The sequence below is a fragment of the Hipposideros armiger genome, unplaced genomic scaffold (genome assembly GCF_001890085.2).
Source record: "Hipposideros armiger isolate ML-2016 unplaced genomic scaffold, ASM189008v1 scaffold_3, whole genome shotgun sequence".
Classification (NCBI taxonomy): Eukaryota; Metazoa; Chordata; class Mammalia; order Chiroptera; family Hipposideridae; genus Hipposideros; species Hipposideros armiger.
Window position 1 is genome coordinate 9,691,345 of NW_017731353.1, and position 15,954 is coordinate 9,707,298.

The window sequence follows — 15,954 nt, forward strand, 5'->3', positions numbered from 1 at the left end:
CTGACAGACTGCGGTGAGGAGTAGCGTGCAGGGGTTGCCAGCCCTCCATTTACACACTTTCCCACTTCTGTCTTCTACCGTGTCCAGTTAGGCGTAGAGAGAGGTAAAAGACATCCATGTTGGAAAGGAAGAAGCACAATGGTCTCTGTTCAGACGACAGCATTTTATGTGAAAACCCTGATGAATCCACAAAAAATTTGTTAGAACTAGTAAGTGTATGTTGCAAAGGTTGGAGTCACAAGATCAGTACAGAAAAATCACTGGTATTTCTTTACACTTATTGATGACCAATCCCAAAAAGAAATTAAGAAAATAGTTCCATTTATAATAGCATCAAAAAAAATGAAATACTTAGGAATAAACTTAACAAAGGAGGTGTTAATTGGACCAAAATGACCGTTTAGATAGTCCACCAAAAAGAGGGTTTATTTGCGAAAAGGAAACAAAACCACCTCAGCAATGGGAACACACACCTTCTGGCCGGCTTCCCACGTGCAAGAGAGCAGTCCCCCAAGAGGACCCCCAATATATCGTCTCCCCCCCCCCCTTACAGGAAGTTAGAACCATAAAGTTTAACAGGAAGTCGGGACTAGAGAGGAACAGGAAGCCCAGCTCCAGCCATAGACCTCCCAGTTCCCTGGTCAATTTCTTTAAAGTGCCAGTTCCCTTTTGTCAGAGGCAAAAGAGTAATACATGGAAAACGACCAAACGTTGCAGAAGGACGTTAGAGAAGAGATACAAGTAAATGGAAACACACCCATGTTCGTGGACTGGAAGACTTAAAGTTAAGATGTCAGTACCACCCCAAGCCACCTACAGGGTCAATGCAAGCCCTTCAAAATCCCAATGCTGTTTTTTACAGATACAGAAAAGCACATCCTAGAATGCATGTGGAATCTCAAGGGACCCCGAACAACCCAAACAATCTTGGCAATGACGATCCCACCTGGAGGACTCAGACTTCCGTGGCGCTGGCATGGGACAGACATACACAGACCATGGGCTAGAACCGAGCCCAGAATGACCCCTCATGTGTATCACACGATTGTCAACAAGGCGCCAAGACCACCCAGTGGGGAAAGGACAGTCTTTTCAACAAGTGGTGGTAGGAAAACTGGATCTCCACATGCAAAACAATGAAGCTGTGCCTGTACCTTATACTGAGTTCAAGAATGAGTTCAAAATGGATCAAAGACCTAAGCTTAAGAGCTAAAACCATAAAACTCTTAGAAGAAAAGAGAAAAGTCTTTATGACATTGGATTTGGCAAGGATTTCTTTGATATGACACCAAAAACACAGACAAAAGAAAAAAATGCATAAATTGAACATCAGAATTGAAAACTTGTGCAGGAGAGTGAAATGATAACCAGAGTGGGAGAAATATTTATAAATGCTCTCTGTCTGAGAGGAGATTACTGTCCAGAGTAAACACATAAAGAACTCCTGACACTCAGCAACCCAAATGCAACCCAGTCCGAAAAGGGGCAGAATGAGTAGCCATCTGTCCAAGGAAGACACACAAAGGGCCAGTTAGCTCATGGAAAGATGCCCAACACCACAAGTCGTCAGGGAAACGCAAAGCAAATTTAGCCAGACACCACTCACAGCCTTTACGGCGGCCATGACCTAAGAGGCCGAGAGTGAGTGGTGGCAAACGTGGTGAAACTGGGACCCTCCCACACAGCTGCTGGGAGTGTGAGTGACGTGGCTCCTGTGGACAGCACACGGCTTGGTGCTTGGTCAGAATGTTAACAGAATTACCACGTGACCCAGTCACTCCAAGTCTAGGTATGTACAGAAAAAAACTGAAAATGGGGACCCGAACAGATGTGTGTACCCCACGTCCACAGCAGCATGGTTCACAGCAGGCAAGGGGTGGGAGCACCTCCAGTGTCCATCAAGGGGGGATGAGTGACCCAAACGTGGCCCCTCCACACAGTGGAATGTCACTCAGCCCTGAAAAGGAAGGAGGTCCTGACACCAGGTGGATGGACTTGAGAACCTCATGTGAAAGGATCCGGTCACAGCAGGACAAATCCTGTGGGAGTCCACTCACGCAGAGGACCTCGGGAAGGCAAATTTAGAGAGCGAGCAGATGCGAGGTGGGCGGGAGTGGGTGGGGTGTCAGTGCCTCATGGTTCCCTAGCTGGTCTGCGGTACTAAAAGGTTTTGGGAGCAGGTACCTGATAATGGCAGTACAACATGATAAACATAATTAATGCCACAGAATCGTACACTTAAAAAGGTTAAAATGGCAAAGTGGATGTTATATATACTATATAAAACCATAAAAAACGTAAGAAACATCTTAACAGTGTTTCCCATTAGTACATATTTTTTCCAATGAAAAAAATGATCAAACTGTTCTCGCTAATTTATCACTCCTCTTTCCCATCAAATTAAATTCTATTTTCTGTGTCATTAAACATTCTTTTAAGTGGCTGCATTGTATTTCACGGTGTAATCACATTGTTTTTAGTCAGATTTGCTTAATGTTCCATAGTTAGGCTATTTTCAGTTTTCTTACACTCAGCAGATACCTTCATAGCTATGTCTTTGCATGTGGGATTCCCTTAGGGCAGATTTCTGGGGCAAAGTATGTGATCCTTTTCAAGGCTCTGATACCGCTTTCTGAGGTGCACCCAGGAATATGGGAGCACCCTTCCCTACACTCTTCCCAGTGCTAGCTAGCTATTGTTTGTTAAAAATCTTAAGTTTCATATGCAAAAATGGTGGCTTTATTTATTCATTTTTTTTTTTTTAGTATTTTAGTTTGCTTCTCTTGAAGTGAAGTTTTTTGTATCTAGTTGTTCCCATATGCTATGAGTATTTTTCAAGGTTGTACTTAGTCGTTTGCTGTTTTTTTGTTTCTTTTTGGTGGTAGTTGAGACCTGGAAACCTTAACTTTTCCTGTAAATATCTGCTGTAACTGTTAGATAAGTGTTAATCCTGTGTTGTGATGGGGGGAAGTCTGCATTTGGGAGTGATTTCCCAACCTCATCACAAGAGCTGCCACTGCATGACCTGAGGAGGCAGGTCAGCGCTCAGGGCTTTACGGAGCACCTAGAACCGCCTGGCTCTGGCTGGATAGGCTTGTAGCGGAAGTGGTTGTTCTTGGGGGGGCAGGCGTCTGAAGTGGACGACTCGTACGGCTGGACGGTAGGGAAAGGGCTATTGAACTTGCAGACCCATCATAGAAACTCCAGCCTGAAAGCGGAGATTGTAGGACAGTATCAAACTGTCTGACGTGTGTAATTGGAGTCCCAGAAAGAGAAGAGAGAAAAACTGGTAGGAAAAAATACATTGCAGAAAAAAAATGGCTACATATTTCCCAAATCTGGTGAAAACCTACAGAACCAAGTAAGTAAGTAAATACCCAGCTGGGTAAATACAAAGAATATACAACTAAATACATCATGGCTAAATTGTTGCAAACTACAAGTAAAGAGAAAACCTTACAACCAACCCGAGAAAAGCACCAGATTATCACACACAGGCAGAAAGCATTACGAAAAATTGCCAAGTTCTCCTCTGAAACAGTGGAATTCAGGAGGCCACGAAGTGATATTTTTATTGTCAGACGGAAGCCTACACCCAGTAAAAGACACCCTTCAAAAAATAACGGAAATAAAACATTTTCAGGTACACAGTAGCTGAGTGGATGGATTTCTCAGCAGGTTTATACTGAGGAGGACGCGGGGATGCACAGAAAGCCCCAGAGGCTGCCTGACGACTGTTTTCTTTAAGTTTCTTAGAAGAAAAAAGGCTATTTAAAGGGAAATGCATACCATTGTAAGGGAGTTTTTATGAATTCAGAAGTAAAATACAGTTGACCCTTGAACAGTGGGGGACTAGAGGCGCCCACTCCTGCACAGTAGACAATCGGGCGTGTAACTTGTGACTCCCTCAGAACTTACCCACAGTCCTCCGTGTCCATGGGGGATTCATTCCAGGCTCCCCACAAATGCCAAAACCCAGGGGCGCTCACATCTCCTGAAGGAAACGGTGCAGAACAGCACGTACAGTCAGCCCTTCTCATCCACGGATTCCCAACCACAATCGAAAACACTTTTCCATCCGGGGTTGATGGAATCCACAGGCGTGAGACCCGGGATATGGAGGGTGGCTGTATGTGTATTGAAAACCCACTCTCACGTATAAGCGGACACATGAAGTTCAAACCTGTGTTCAAGTGTCAGCTGCATATGACAGTAGCCGGAGGACGGCAGCAGCAAATGGAACTTGGCTGTTGTCAGATTGTTTATTTCTGCTGCGGGTGGTGATAAGTGCTAATTTACAAAGATTGATAAAGATGAGTGTTGTAATTTATGACATAACTTAAAACCTTGCTTTCAGAAAGATTTTTTAAAAGCTAGTAGAGGAAGTAAAAGGGAACGCTGAAAAGTATTTGTTTAACTAAAAGGCAGGAAAGGATTATTAAAAACAGATGGGACAGATAGCAAGGTGGTCATTTAAACCGGAGCATGTCCTCAATTACATTAAATGTAAAAAGACTGAATACGCCAGTAAAAGGCAGACTTTTGAGTAGATAAGGCAGGATCAGCCATGTGCTAATATATTTAAATTCACATTAAGTATGAGGTGTGATCAAAAGATACAGTGAATGTTTAAAAAAAATTGATTACAGTTAAAGACATATTGCCATTCATCCCCCTCAAAATACTCCCCCTCGCTTTGAACACACTTATCCCTTCATTCTTGCCACTTTCTGAAGCAGTTCTGGAAGTCCTGTTTCCTGAGTGTCGTTAGTTGCTCTGTCGTGACTGCCTCTATGTCCTGAATCATTTTGACTTTGGGGAAGAGCCCGAAGTCGCACGGTGCCAGATCCAGTGAATGAGGTGGATGAGGACACACCATAACTTTTTTTTTTTTTTTTTTTTTTTTTTAGCCGAGCCATCCTGCCACCTGTTGGCAGCTCAGCGGCTGCTCAGCTCGGGCTGGACTCGAACCGCTGTTGCTCAGAGCTCAAACTCTTGAGCGAGCGCTTAACACACCATAACTTTTTTATTTGACAGAAACTGCTGGATATCAGAAGTGATGTGTGACACCGAGCATTGTCATGATGGAATTAATGGCAGTGTGTCTTTTACTGTAATAAATTTTGTTAACGTAAACATATACTGTATCTTTCAGTCTCACCTCATATAAAGCACAGGCGGAAAGAAAAAGGACAGAGAACAAATAACGCAGATGGTAAATGTGACAATGGAGTGTAAAAGGGGAAATCATGATGCTTGTGCAATTCAGAGGGAAGGTTACCTGTGCGATTCCAGTGCAGGGAGGTTTCTTCAGCGAAACACAGGACAGTGCGAGAGTGAGTGATCAGCTCAGTGCATTGTCAGACCTCACGGTCAGCAGACTCGCCACAGAGCACACGAAAGGCTGCAGATGGATGACGAGCTTGCAACATGCTGGCAGAGGGTTACTACCACAAAATATAAGGAACCCCCTACCAGTAAAACCAAAGAACCTGGAAGAAAAAGGTGCCAAGACTGAACACGCAGTTCCCAGCAGGAAAGATGGGTGACCGACACGTGAAGACGCCACTGTGAGGCCATCTGGGAGACGAGCAGCATATCAGGTGTCAGCGCTGCTGGAGGTCACCGCCGTCCTGTGTCACCAGCAGTTGTGTGTGTGACACGCCACGGTCTGTGCACTGCCAGTAGCAGGGTCCATACAAATCCGAATGTCCCGCAGCCAGGAGTGCCAGCTGGGAGCGCGCCCACGTCCGTGGGGTGGTGGCGCAGTGTTGCACCCACCTCCAGAGATGCCCCGCAGTCCCCAAGACACCAAAGCGGTGGGCACCAGAGTGCAGCGCGGTCCCCATAGGTGCAGGAGGATCAAGATGCGGCCAAACATGAACTTGAACCGTAGAGTGAGTGCCACTGAGCGGGAAGGAATCAGTGGCCCAGGCGTTGGGGGTGCCCTAAGGTGGGTCGTCGGGTCCTGGAGACCCCATAACTGGCCCCGGTGGGTGAAGCCTGCCCCACTCTGCCACGTCTTTGTGTCCCCTTGGCTGAGACCCTCTGTCCCCACTCTGCGCAGCTGCTCTTCTTCCAGGAATCCCCCCCAGCTCAGACCGCACCTGCGCCCAGTGTCTCCTCACCTCTCCCTGCTCCTGCCTTGGGTTCTGGCTCTGGGCACCTGTGGCCAGAGGCACCTACTGCTAGCAGGCAAGATCGGTCCCATCCTTCTGCGTGTCTGCCAGATGCACAAACGCAGCGTGTGTGCGCACACATGTGTCCGTGTCCCTGTCCTCAGGGTTGTCCTCTAGTGTTCGGGGGACTGTACCTGTTTTAGTGATCGAGATACCTGGAAATAACAGCAAACCTTCAAACCAACAACCATACATTTTGTATTTATTACATATAACAATGTAATTGCCAGTACTATGCCGTTTGAGTATGGGTTTTCTTGAAAAAGGGGGTTTTACTGATGAACTTCAGGTTTGGTTATAAGTGAGTTTGACGTGTGTTCAAATGTAGGATCACTGCTGAGAGAACAGAAATAGGGAGAGAAAGCGAATGACATAAACGGCCGGTAGAGAGGAATGCAGGAGCAAACCCGAGAAGCTCCCGGGGTCTCCGCGAGGCCCCTCGAGGGGCAAGGCTGGCACCGAGCCTGGCTGCATGAGCTGGGGTGGGGGTGGCCCTGGTCCTTCCAGGGTCCCCTGAGTCTCCTGGCGCTCCCTGGGTGGGTGGCTTTTGTTTTGTCTTGAGGTAGTTCAGTTACTGGGATGTATTTAGTGTCCTTGAGGAAGTAGAGCTGAAAGCTGACCAGGAGGTGTGCCCGGCGGCCACGGTCAGCGCCCAGGCGTGTGTGGGGCTGCAGGGCCAGCCTGTCCCATTCTGGGTCCCTGCTCTTCTGGGCCACTTATTTTTAATTTCTGTGGTAAGTGGACACCGATTGCCGGATCATGAGCACCTTGCTCAGCGTGCCCTGGTGAGCACTGACTCACGGAAACCGTGGAGAGGCAGGCCACTGCACATGGCCACGCCCCTCAGTGTGGGGGTGGGGAAGGGATGGGTGAGTCACGGTGGTCCTGCACGTGTGTCTGAAAGCGAGGGCGCCTGGCCACCTGAGCCCCGTCACTGTCAGGAGCTGGGGCGTGGACCTCAGCTGAGCCACCTCAGGAAGCCACCCCACCCTTCTCTGCCTGGGCCCCTTCTCCATGCGGCACCTCCCCGGTGGTCATGCACGCCGCCTGGCACTGTCAGTCACACTTTCTCAGGGCCTAAATGGCGTCTGTGTTGCAGGATGCGGAGGGCTCCACCTGCTTGCACCTGGCTGCCAAGAAAGGCCACTATGATGTGGTTCAGTATCTGCTTTCGAATGGACAGATGGATGTCAACTGTCAGGTAAAGCCACGCCCTTCACCCACCGACACTACCCCTGAGGGGCTGGCCATGTCTGGCCAGAGACGGGTTCTCCTTTGTAGCAGGCCCGGCCTCCTCCGCCTCCTGGGCCTCCGCCGGCCCAACCCTGCCCTGGCCTGCTCACTGGCGGCCATCTACAAGCTCACACCCATGGTGGCCTCTGCACTGCCACCCAGCTGGAGGCTTCTGGGCTGTCCCCCTGGACCGCTCCCTCCCCCTTCCTGCCAGTGTTCAGATTTGTTGGGAATAGAGTTTAGCCGTGCCGCAAATAAAGACACATGAAGTCGAAAGTAACTCGGCAAGGCCAACTTGACTTGTGCAGAAGGGTGCGGAGCCACCGTAAGCCGGTCCAGCAGGCACAGTCCCTGAGTCCAGCAGGGAAGTCCACTCAGCTTTCATCCCTCACGCGGGTTCCACTGTGTCTAACTCTGTTGGCGGGAGCGCGACCTTACAATCTAAACCGCTTGGCTAATAGAAAAGCAAGATCTGCCTCGTTACAAGATTGGGTAAGCCTGAAAATGAGGAATTATTACTACACAATAGTGAGAAAGTGTATTATAACTGGGACTACTTAAACAAGTGAGAAAGAGGAAGTATATTTTTAAACTTTGCTGTCTTTGACAGAAAAGGTTAGGGCCTTTTCTAACAGATGTCCCCACCTGAGTGGGCCCCCCTCCACTTCCCATGGCACCCTGTCTTCCCTCCTAGCACTGGCCATTGTCCAATATTCCACTTCTTCCCCTGTCTGTTTGCTTAGCCTCTGCCTGTCTCTACCCTGCTGTCAGGGCCCTTTTGTGTGCCATGTAGTGCTTGGCACCAAGAAGGTCATTGTGTGTCAGCTGACCTAGTGACTGGGGAGAGCAAAGGGCACTTCCTTCCTATTCACCAAGGACCCCGCCCTCTAGCCTGGGCCCCCTCCTGTGGCCCTGCCCGCCCACCAGGGACCCCGCCCACTGGCCTGGGCCCCCTCCTATGGCCCCGCCCACCGACCAGGACCTTCCCACGTGACTCTCTCCTTGCTCTGCCCTATCCTTTCGCTCGGTTGCACCCACCAGCCCAGCTCCTGAGGGGCCACCCAGCTCACGATATTGTGGCTTGTGACCCACCTCTGCTCTTAAGGGGTCACAGGCTGGACCCCTTCTCTTTTATTTTTCATTTCCCTTTTGGTTGGGTTTTGTGAGTTACTCCCCCTGGGCTGCGCTGGCTCCATGAGGTGGACTTGTGTCGTCATGCTGTGTCCCCAGTGCGTGGGCGGGTCCCACAGCACAGCGTTGCTTCAGTGCTGGAGGCAGCGATGTGCTGAGAGCTATGTGCACGGCGTTGTGAGGATGAGCCTCTCCAGGAGGCTGGACCTGGCCACGTGACCCTTACTCCCTGAATAGCTGTGATCCTGGTTTATGTGAACCAGCTGGGACCCTGAGCAAGGGGGCGGGCCTGGGTGGGCTGGTGGGAGGGTCCCGGTCAGGTGGAGTCAGCCAGGGCAGCTCTCTGCTCCCTGCTCCTCGAGAAGACCGTCACTGTGCATGGTCCCCGCTAGCCCTTGCCTGGACATGTCTGTTTGTCCACACTCCTTGGCTGACACTCTTGCTTCATGCTTGGAGTCTGTGTCACTGAGACCAAAAGGGTAGGCGGACACCGTTTCTGCTCATGTCCGAGGGTTGGGCCTGGTCAGCAGCATTTCCAAATTCTTAGGTGATTCCATCAGGTGTACTCAGATGTGTTGTGTGTTGGCGGTGCCACCCGGTAGGCTTAAGGGGCGAGGTTGGGCAGTGGTTCCGTTGTCCCCAGTAGAGCAGAGGTTTGGGGGTCAGTGCGGCTGGTCCCGACTCTGTCCTGCCCTTGCTGAGATTCCCAGGGCAGCCCCCTGAGCCTTGGTTTCCTCTTCAACATGGGGACTGGGCCTGGCTCCTGCCACCTGCGCTGCCCTGGAGGCCCCAGGGACATTTTCTTGATGCCACTTGCCTCTGGGAGCTGTGATGGACTTTTGCTTCTTTCCCTTGACATTAGGACGATGGTGGCTGGACACCCATGATTTGGGCCACGGAGTATAAGCACGTGGAGCTGGTGAAGCTGCTGCTGTCCAAAGGCTCAGACATCAACATCCGGGACAACGTGAGTGTCCTTGCCGCCGTCGGTCACCAGGTCTGGGGTGGTCTGGGTGTCTGCTGAAGGCCCATTGTCGCCCCCGCTGTGGCTCCGACCATCTCCCGTTGTGTCGCCAGCCCCTGTGGACCCCGTGTGGTTCTGGATGTGCCTCGAGGGGCTGGCCCTGGATGGGCCACATCACTGGCTGCCTCGTCCATGCTCGGGGCCAAGGAGCCCCAGGCCACGCCCCCCATGTGGGCTGGGGCCGCTGGCTCTTACACAGCTGCTGCCTCGGAAGGAAAGAAGGGGCCGGGCTGATGTAGTATGGTTTTCTGGGTTGTGATTTAAGATACTGCATTGATGGTTGGTTTTTAGGACACATTTGTTTGTCCAGAAAATGGGGTTTGGGACCAAGGTGAGAAGCCTCACCTGTGCCTCTGGGAACTCCCTTCAGCCCTGTGTCCGGTGATCGTGAGCGACTCTGAGTACAGGGGCATTACTTAGCAGGTCTTCAGGGACCCATAGAACCAGTGGGGAGCCTTGGCGGTGCCCTGATCTGGCCAAGCCCGTGTCACCTGCAGGCAGAGGGATAGGGCTTCTAGGACCCAGACAAACACGGTGTGTCCTGAAGAGCTGTGTCCACTTCTGCAGAGTCACCAAAGCCTTAAGTGAAAAACGTAGCCACAAAATCATTATGTTGATAAGCACTAAGGAAACAGACTCGACACTGAGATCCGACCCCCAAAGCACGTCAGACACTGTCAATGCCAAACCCAGAGTCCCAGGTGAGAGGGGTGGTGCCGTCGCCATTCTGAGCCGGAGTGACGGGCCCTGTAGACGGCCTTTTGGATGGGATGGGAGCAGGGGACCCTGACGGGGGCGTTCACGGTGCTGCCGATAAGCATGGGGAAGCCTATCAGGCAGCGGTCCTGTCCCCGTGCCGCCGAGGGTCAGGACGCAGCCAGTCCTGGGACGCTGGTGTTTCTGGTGGTTCCATCAGAGCCGGGCGTCAGGACGATGGCCGTTGTGAGAGGTGCCGTGAGCTGGGCAGTCCTGGGGACAAGGTTTGGTGAGAATAGCGGGAGGGACGTGGCCAAGTCTAGTGTGGCTGCCGTAGGGAGGCGCCTGTTGACGGGTTGTGGGCATGCCGTGACCTGCCCCTTGACGGGGGTGCAGTGGTCAGAGCAGGCGTCCCCCCATGCCATGGCCCCGCAGGGACCCGAGCGCGTTCTGTGCTGCTGTGAGTTCTGACAAGTGGGAGGCGTTGGTTACATTGTGTTTTGGTTATTTATACGATGAAACAGCATTACTTATTTTAACAGCTCCATTGGTGTAGCACTGGCAGCTGGCATACTTATAGGGGAAAGTTGTGACCCTGGAAACCTCCGAGTCCCACGAGTTTCCTCCTGTCCCCCCGCCCGCTGCTACACTGTCAGGGGTGGGGGGTGGACTCGGCTATGTCCTGCTCTTGTGTGACAGGGCCCAGAGGCTGTGGGCAGGCCACGGTGTGCATCGTTGTCCTGAGTGTCAGAGGCTCCCTCCTTCCTGCCGTGGGGCTGCAGCTGCAGGTCTCAGCTGGCGACCCCCCCCTTCCAAGGGCATCTGGCTTCTCTAGTTTGGGCCACCATGGGCGCTCAGGCCAGGCCTTTGCCTGTCACGTGCCCTGCATACTTTAGCCTTTTTAGGGAGCTGCCAAACTGCTCTCTGAAGTGCCACTTGCAGTGCTGTGTGCCGTCCACCATGTCCCCAGCACGCGGCCGGCGGCCTTTGTCTTCTTGGGGAAGGATCTGTGCAGACCTTCTGCTCCTGTGTCATCAGACTGTCATTTCCTGGTCTTGAGTGTTGTGACTTGTGTGTATTCTGGATGCAGGCCCTCTGTCATAGAAGTGCCCCACAGCCCACCAGCCGTTTCTAGAGGAGCAGATGTTTCCAGTCATAGTGAAGTGCAGCTTGTCAGCTCTGCTCTGTGTGGACCATGCTCCTGGGGTTCTGTGTCAGGATCGTCCCCAACCAGGATCCCAAAGACTGTCTTGTGTGTTAGACAGTTTGGGTGTTGCTGTTTGCACACGGTGTGAGCTGGGGGGCAGAGTCCGTTCTGTCTCTGTTTCTCTGCACTTGGAGGTCCATCTGTCCTAGCACCATTTGTTGAAAAGCCACGCTCTGTCCGTAGAATGGACTCTGCCCCTTGGCGGGCAGTCAGCTGTCCCTGTGGGGGTCAGTGCTGGACTCTGTCCTCTGTGCCATCGAGCACTGTGCGCCTTGGTAAGAGCAGTGCTGTGGCAGCATGAGGACCTTCCGTGGTTGGTGTCCCCTCTCCCTGTGAACATGACGCCATGACTCTGTGCCTGTCACGCACATGCATGTCCCACACCCACAGCACCCTACTGCTCAGTTCCAGTCAGTGACTTTTTGAAAAGACGGTCACAAATGTCCCGTGTGCTGACCCCGTCGCACCGTGTCCACTGTTTGCATTCGCTCCTCGGTGTCCTCGTCCTCGCGCTTTCCCGACGTCTGGAAGCTTCCTGCTGGACTGCTCGCCACAGCTGCTTCGGCTCCCGGCACCTGCGAGTCCTCGCCCTGCCTTCGGTGCAGGACACAGAAGTCCAGGCGGACAGCTCGCTCTCGGTGCAGCGGACACACGGGGTCCTCACTGGAGGCATTCCCCGGAGCAGCCCTCAGTGACTCCCTGTCCTTATTTTTCCGTGTGAAGCCATCGTTTTCCTTTTGCCTTTTTAGGGTGAGATTTCTTCTGTCCCTAGATGTGACTTTTCTGTGCACCTGAGGTTCATTGAGCTTGGGTCTGCCTGTTGAAGGTTTTGTCAGACTTGGTGTCAGTCTTGCTCCCTTCCAGCCCCTCCCCTGCCCGCCCCCCATGTCGCAACGCCCCCAGTTCCATGTGTGTCGGGGAGCTGACGTCCCACAACTCTCCAAAGTGCTTCCATTTTTCTAAAATTGCTATTTCACTTTGCATTTCAGTTTAGCTGGTTTTCTTGCTAGGTCTTCAAGCTGACCAATCTTTTCTTTTACAGTGTCTGTTTTGCTATTGATCCCACCCAGTGTGTTTGCATGTCAGACGTAGTTTTCAGCTCTACACGTTCTGTTTGGGTCTTTTTAGTATTTTCTGAAATGGGCTCTAACTTTTGAGCATGTGGAATACAGCCGTGCCAACTGCCATGACAACCTCTTTTCCTAATCTAAGGTCTGTGTCAGTGCTGGGTTTGGCTGGCTGGTTTTTCTCCCTATTTTGTGTCATGTTTCCTGCTACTCTGTGCGTTGGCTCACCTTGGGTTGGACCTGGACATTGTGACTCTTAACTGCTGTCACACCTGCATTCCTGAGCTGTCCGGAGCTTTGTCTGAGTGCATCGAAGATACCAGGGCACAGTCTAATCTTCTGTGTTTCCCGTCGAGGTGTGGCAGGCTGGTCCAAGCAGGTCTCAGCCTGGGGCTGGGCATTCCTTCTGTGTGTCTGTCCCTCTAGTCATCTGGTGACCCTGCTCAGATCTGCAGAGGCCACTTCCCAGCCCCACACCCTGCTCTGCAAACCTGGCTGCCTTGGCCCCACTCTCAGCTCCCGTCTCAGGGGTCCTCCTGGTCCCCTCCCTGCCAGGGCCTGGGGACAGAGAGCAGGTGGGCACAGGCCTCCGTTCATCTCAGGGATGCCATGCCTCGGGGGCTGATGTCCAGTGCTCAGAAAAGCGTTACTGCACGCACCTTCATTATTTTGTTTTCTGCTTTGGTTCTGTCGGCTGGGAGGCTAAACCCAGCCTGGCTCCTGTTGCCCATCCTTGCTGGAAGCAGAAGGCGTCTGTTCTCTCAGGCACACGTGTGGGCCAGGCCAGTGGTAACCGAGCAGGGGCACCTCAGAAAGGCTGTGGGACTGCCCGTCAGCAGTGGGTGAGTGTGGGGGCCAGGCAGTCTCAACACTGTGCCCTGGTGATAAGATGACAGGTCACTCTGCTGAAGGAGAGAGGGGGGCCCTGAAGCAAGGGAGCTGCCTTTTTCTCAGAAGCTTGATTGCAGGGAGATGGAGCCAGGAGCAGAGGTGCGGGGAGCTTCTCCGTTATGTCCGGGAAGGGAGCCCTCAGGCCATGGCCTCTCTGAAAACACGAACACTGACAGGAGCCTTCTCCGTGTTCACTGGAGCCAGAGGGTGGCCTGCAGCCCTCGCGGTCTGAGCGGCTGTGTTGACAGGATGGCAGGGACACAGGACCACTCCGTGTCTGGCCAGCTTTTCTCTAAGCTCACTGAGCCACAGGTGACACCTGTACTGAGAGTGTGGAGGTTGGGGCGGGGTCTGATCGCCCCTGGCACGTGGCCTCCCGTTTGGGGGTCCGGGTGGGAGAGTGGCAGTGGGCCAGCATGGCAGGAACCGGTGACAGGAACACCGGGCAGAAGTTGGACATGGCACCTCCAAAAACGCGGGTTGTTCCTGCGGGGCCAGCAGGGCACAGAGCACTCGGGGCGTCTGTGCTTTGACCAAGCAGCCCCCTTCTGCCAGGGTTAGGCCTGGACACTGCTCAGAAAGGAAAGGCACCGATGAGTCTCATAGCGCAGACGTGAGCTCGAGCGCTGTTGGGTGGTCAGTGCAGGGTGGCCGCCTCGCTCGCTCACTCGCCCGTGGGGTCAGGGTACACCCCAACCCCTGGCACAGGTCGACCACGGGCTGCTGTTTGTCCCCAGTGTGGCAGGTGACATGTAGTGTCCTGATCTGTGCTGACGGGACGTCGGCCCGGTCAGCAGTTCCTTGCGCTTATGTTTTCTCTCCATCTTTTATCTCAGGTCAGTTGTTTTTTTTATTTTCCTATCCTTTGCACATTGGTTTTTTCCAAAATTGTAGTGGTCTAATAAACTTACTATGAAAATTGTAAATCACATACATTTTATATATGGCACACATTTTTCTACTTTTTCTTTAAAATTATTGTTTTTTAAAGAGGCTTTTATGAAGTCAAATTTTACTTTAATCAAATTTGTCCATCTTTGCCAAATCTTACACAAGTATTACCCTATCCTACAATGAACTATTCCAAAGTGAACATACTTTTTACAAATAAAGAAGAGCACCTCCCAGTGTTAGGTTAAAATGTTGTGTTTGGGGTGGTCTAATCCTGATGATTTTTACAATGAAAATGAAGCAGGCAGGATGCGCCCTGGGGTCTCAGAGTCGCTGTCCCGTGTCCCAGAGGAGGAAGCGGGCAGGATGCACCCCGGGGTCTCAGAGTCGCTGTCCCACGCAGGAGGAGAACATCTGCCTGCACTGGGCAGCCTTCTCGGGCTGCGTGGACATAGCCGAGATCCTGCTGGCCGCCAAGTGCGACCTGCACGCCGTGAACATCCACGGAGACTCGCCCCTCCACATCGCCGCCCGGGAGGACCGCTACGCCTGCGTTGTGTGAGTGGCTTTGCCGTTGGTCCCCGTGAGGCTCCCGGGGTGGGGTGCCAGGGTGCCCGGGTGCCCATGTCCTCCAAGGGGTCCCGTTCTGCGAGCAGACAGGCCTTTCCCATCCCACGCCCGAGGTCAGCGTGGGTGTTTGTGGTTCAGGGGGGATGGTGGTCAGGCGTGGGGATGGTCCCACCCTGACGCCCCTGCAGAGGGGCGGCCTCTCTCTGGGAGCCCAATGGTAGTAGCAGGAAGGGCTGGAGTTGTCGACACTGGCCGCTCAGAGCCTTTTGCAACCTTGAGGCCTTTGTCCCATGTCACTCACACTTGGGTTGGTCAGGGTCCTGGGAAGTCCTCTGTGCTCTGCTGGTTGACCCCACCTCCCCTGGAAATGAGGGAGGCCTCTGCAGTGGGGCCCGCACCCTCTCTTATTTGGGCTGGGGAGGTACCCTGGGCAGGGCTGGCAGGGACATGGCCGCGGGGCGTGCATGGTCGCCATCATCACAGCCCTTTCTGTCCGAGGGCGCATTTGAGTGGGAAAGCCACAGATAAGGTTCCTCAAGCTTTCTGTTCTTCCTGCCGAGAAAACTTATATGAGCTGCCAGGAAATGCGGGAGGGTCAGGACATGTGCTCTCGGTGCGTTTCGGCCCGGCCCTCTTGAAGCAGCGGCTGCAGGCATGTCAAGTGCAGAGGGAGTGGCGTGTCCTTCTCGTTTGTACTGCCTGTGTCACTTCATACCCGTCTCATGGCTGTCACATTAAGACCCGAATGTTCTGTTGGCTTGCATTTTTCCTTTTAGCCTCTTTCTCTCTCGGGATTCAGATGTGAACTTGAAGAACAAAGAGGGAGAGACGGCCCTGCAGTGTGCCAGCCTCAATTCCCAGGTGTGGGATGCTCTGCAAATGAGCAAGGCACTTCGAGACGCGGCCCCAGACAGGCCTGTGCCCACGGAGAGGACGGTGAGCAGGTGAGGCACCCCGAGGCTCTGAGGAAGGGCGTCCGGGCTAGAGGACGAGGTCTGAGCTGCGACACGCGGCCAAGCCCAGTCCCGAGTGGGCGGCACTTGTCACAGGGAGGGTGACGTCCCC

At 52.9% G+C, this 15,954-nt stretch overlaps 1 protein-coding gene across 2 annotated transcripts in view; it reads left to right on the forward strand.

Moving 5' to 3' along the window:
* EHMT1 (euchromatic histone lysine methyltransferase 1) overlaps nucleotides 1-15,954 on the forward strand; it is a 143,109-nt gene that overhangs the window by 113,954 nt on the left and 13,201 nt on the right. For both annotated transcript variants that reach the window (XM_019641290.1, XM_019641301.1), the window contains 4 exons: nucleotides 7,279-7,380; nucleotides 9,406-9,510; nucleotides 14,723-14,877; nucleotides 15,666-15,833. In XM_019641290.1, the coding sequence (XP_019496835.1) occupies nucleotides 7,279-7,380; nucleotides 9,406-9,510; nucleotides 14,723-14,877; nucleotides 15,666-15,833 (530 nt within the window). The remainder of the gene's footprint in view (nucleotides 1-7,278; nucleotides 7,381-9,405; nucleotides 9,511-14,722; nucleotides 14,878-15,665; nucleotides 15,834-15,954) is intronic.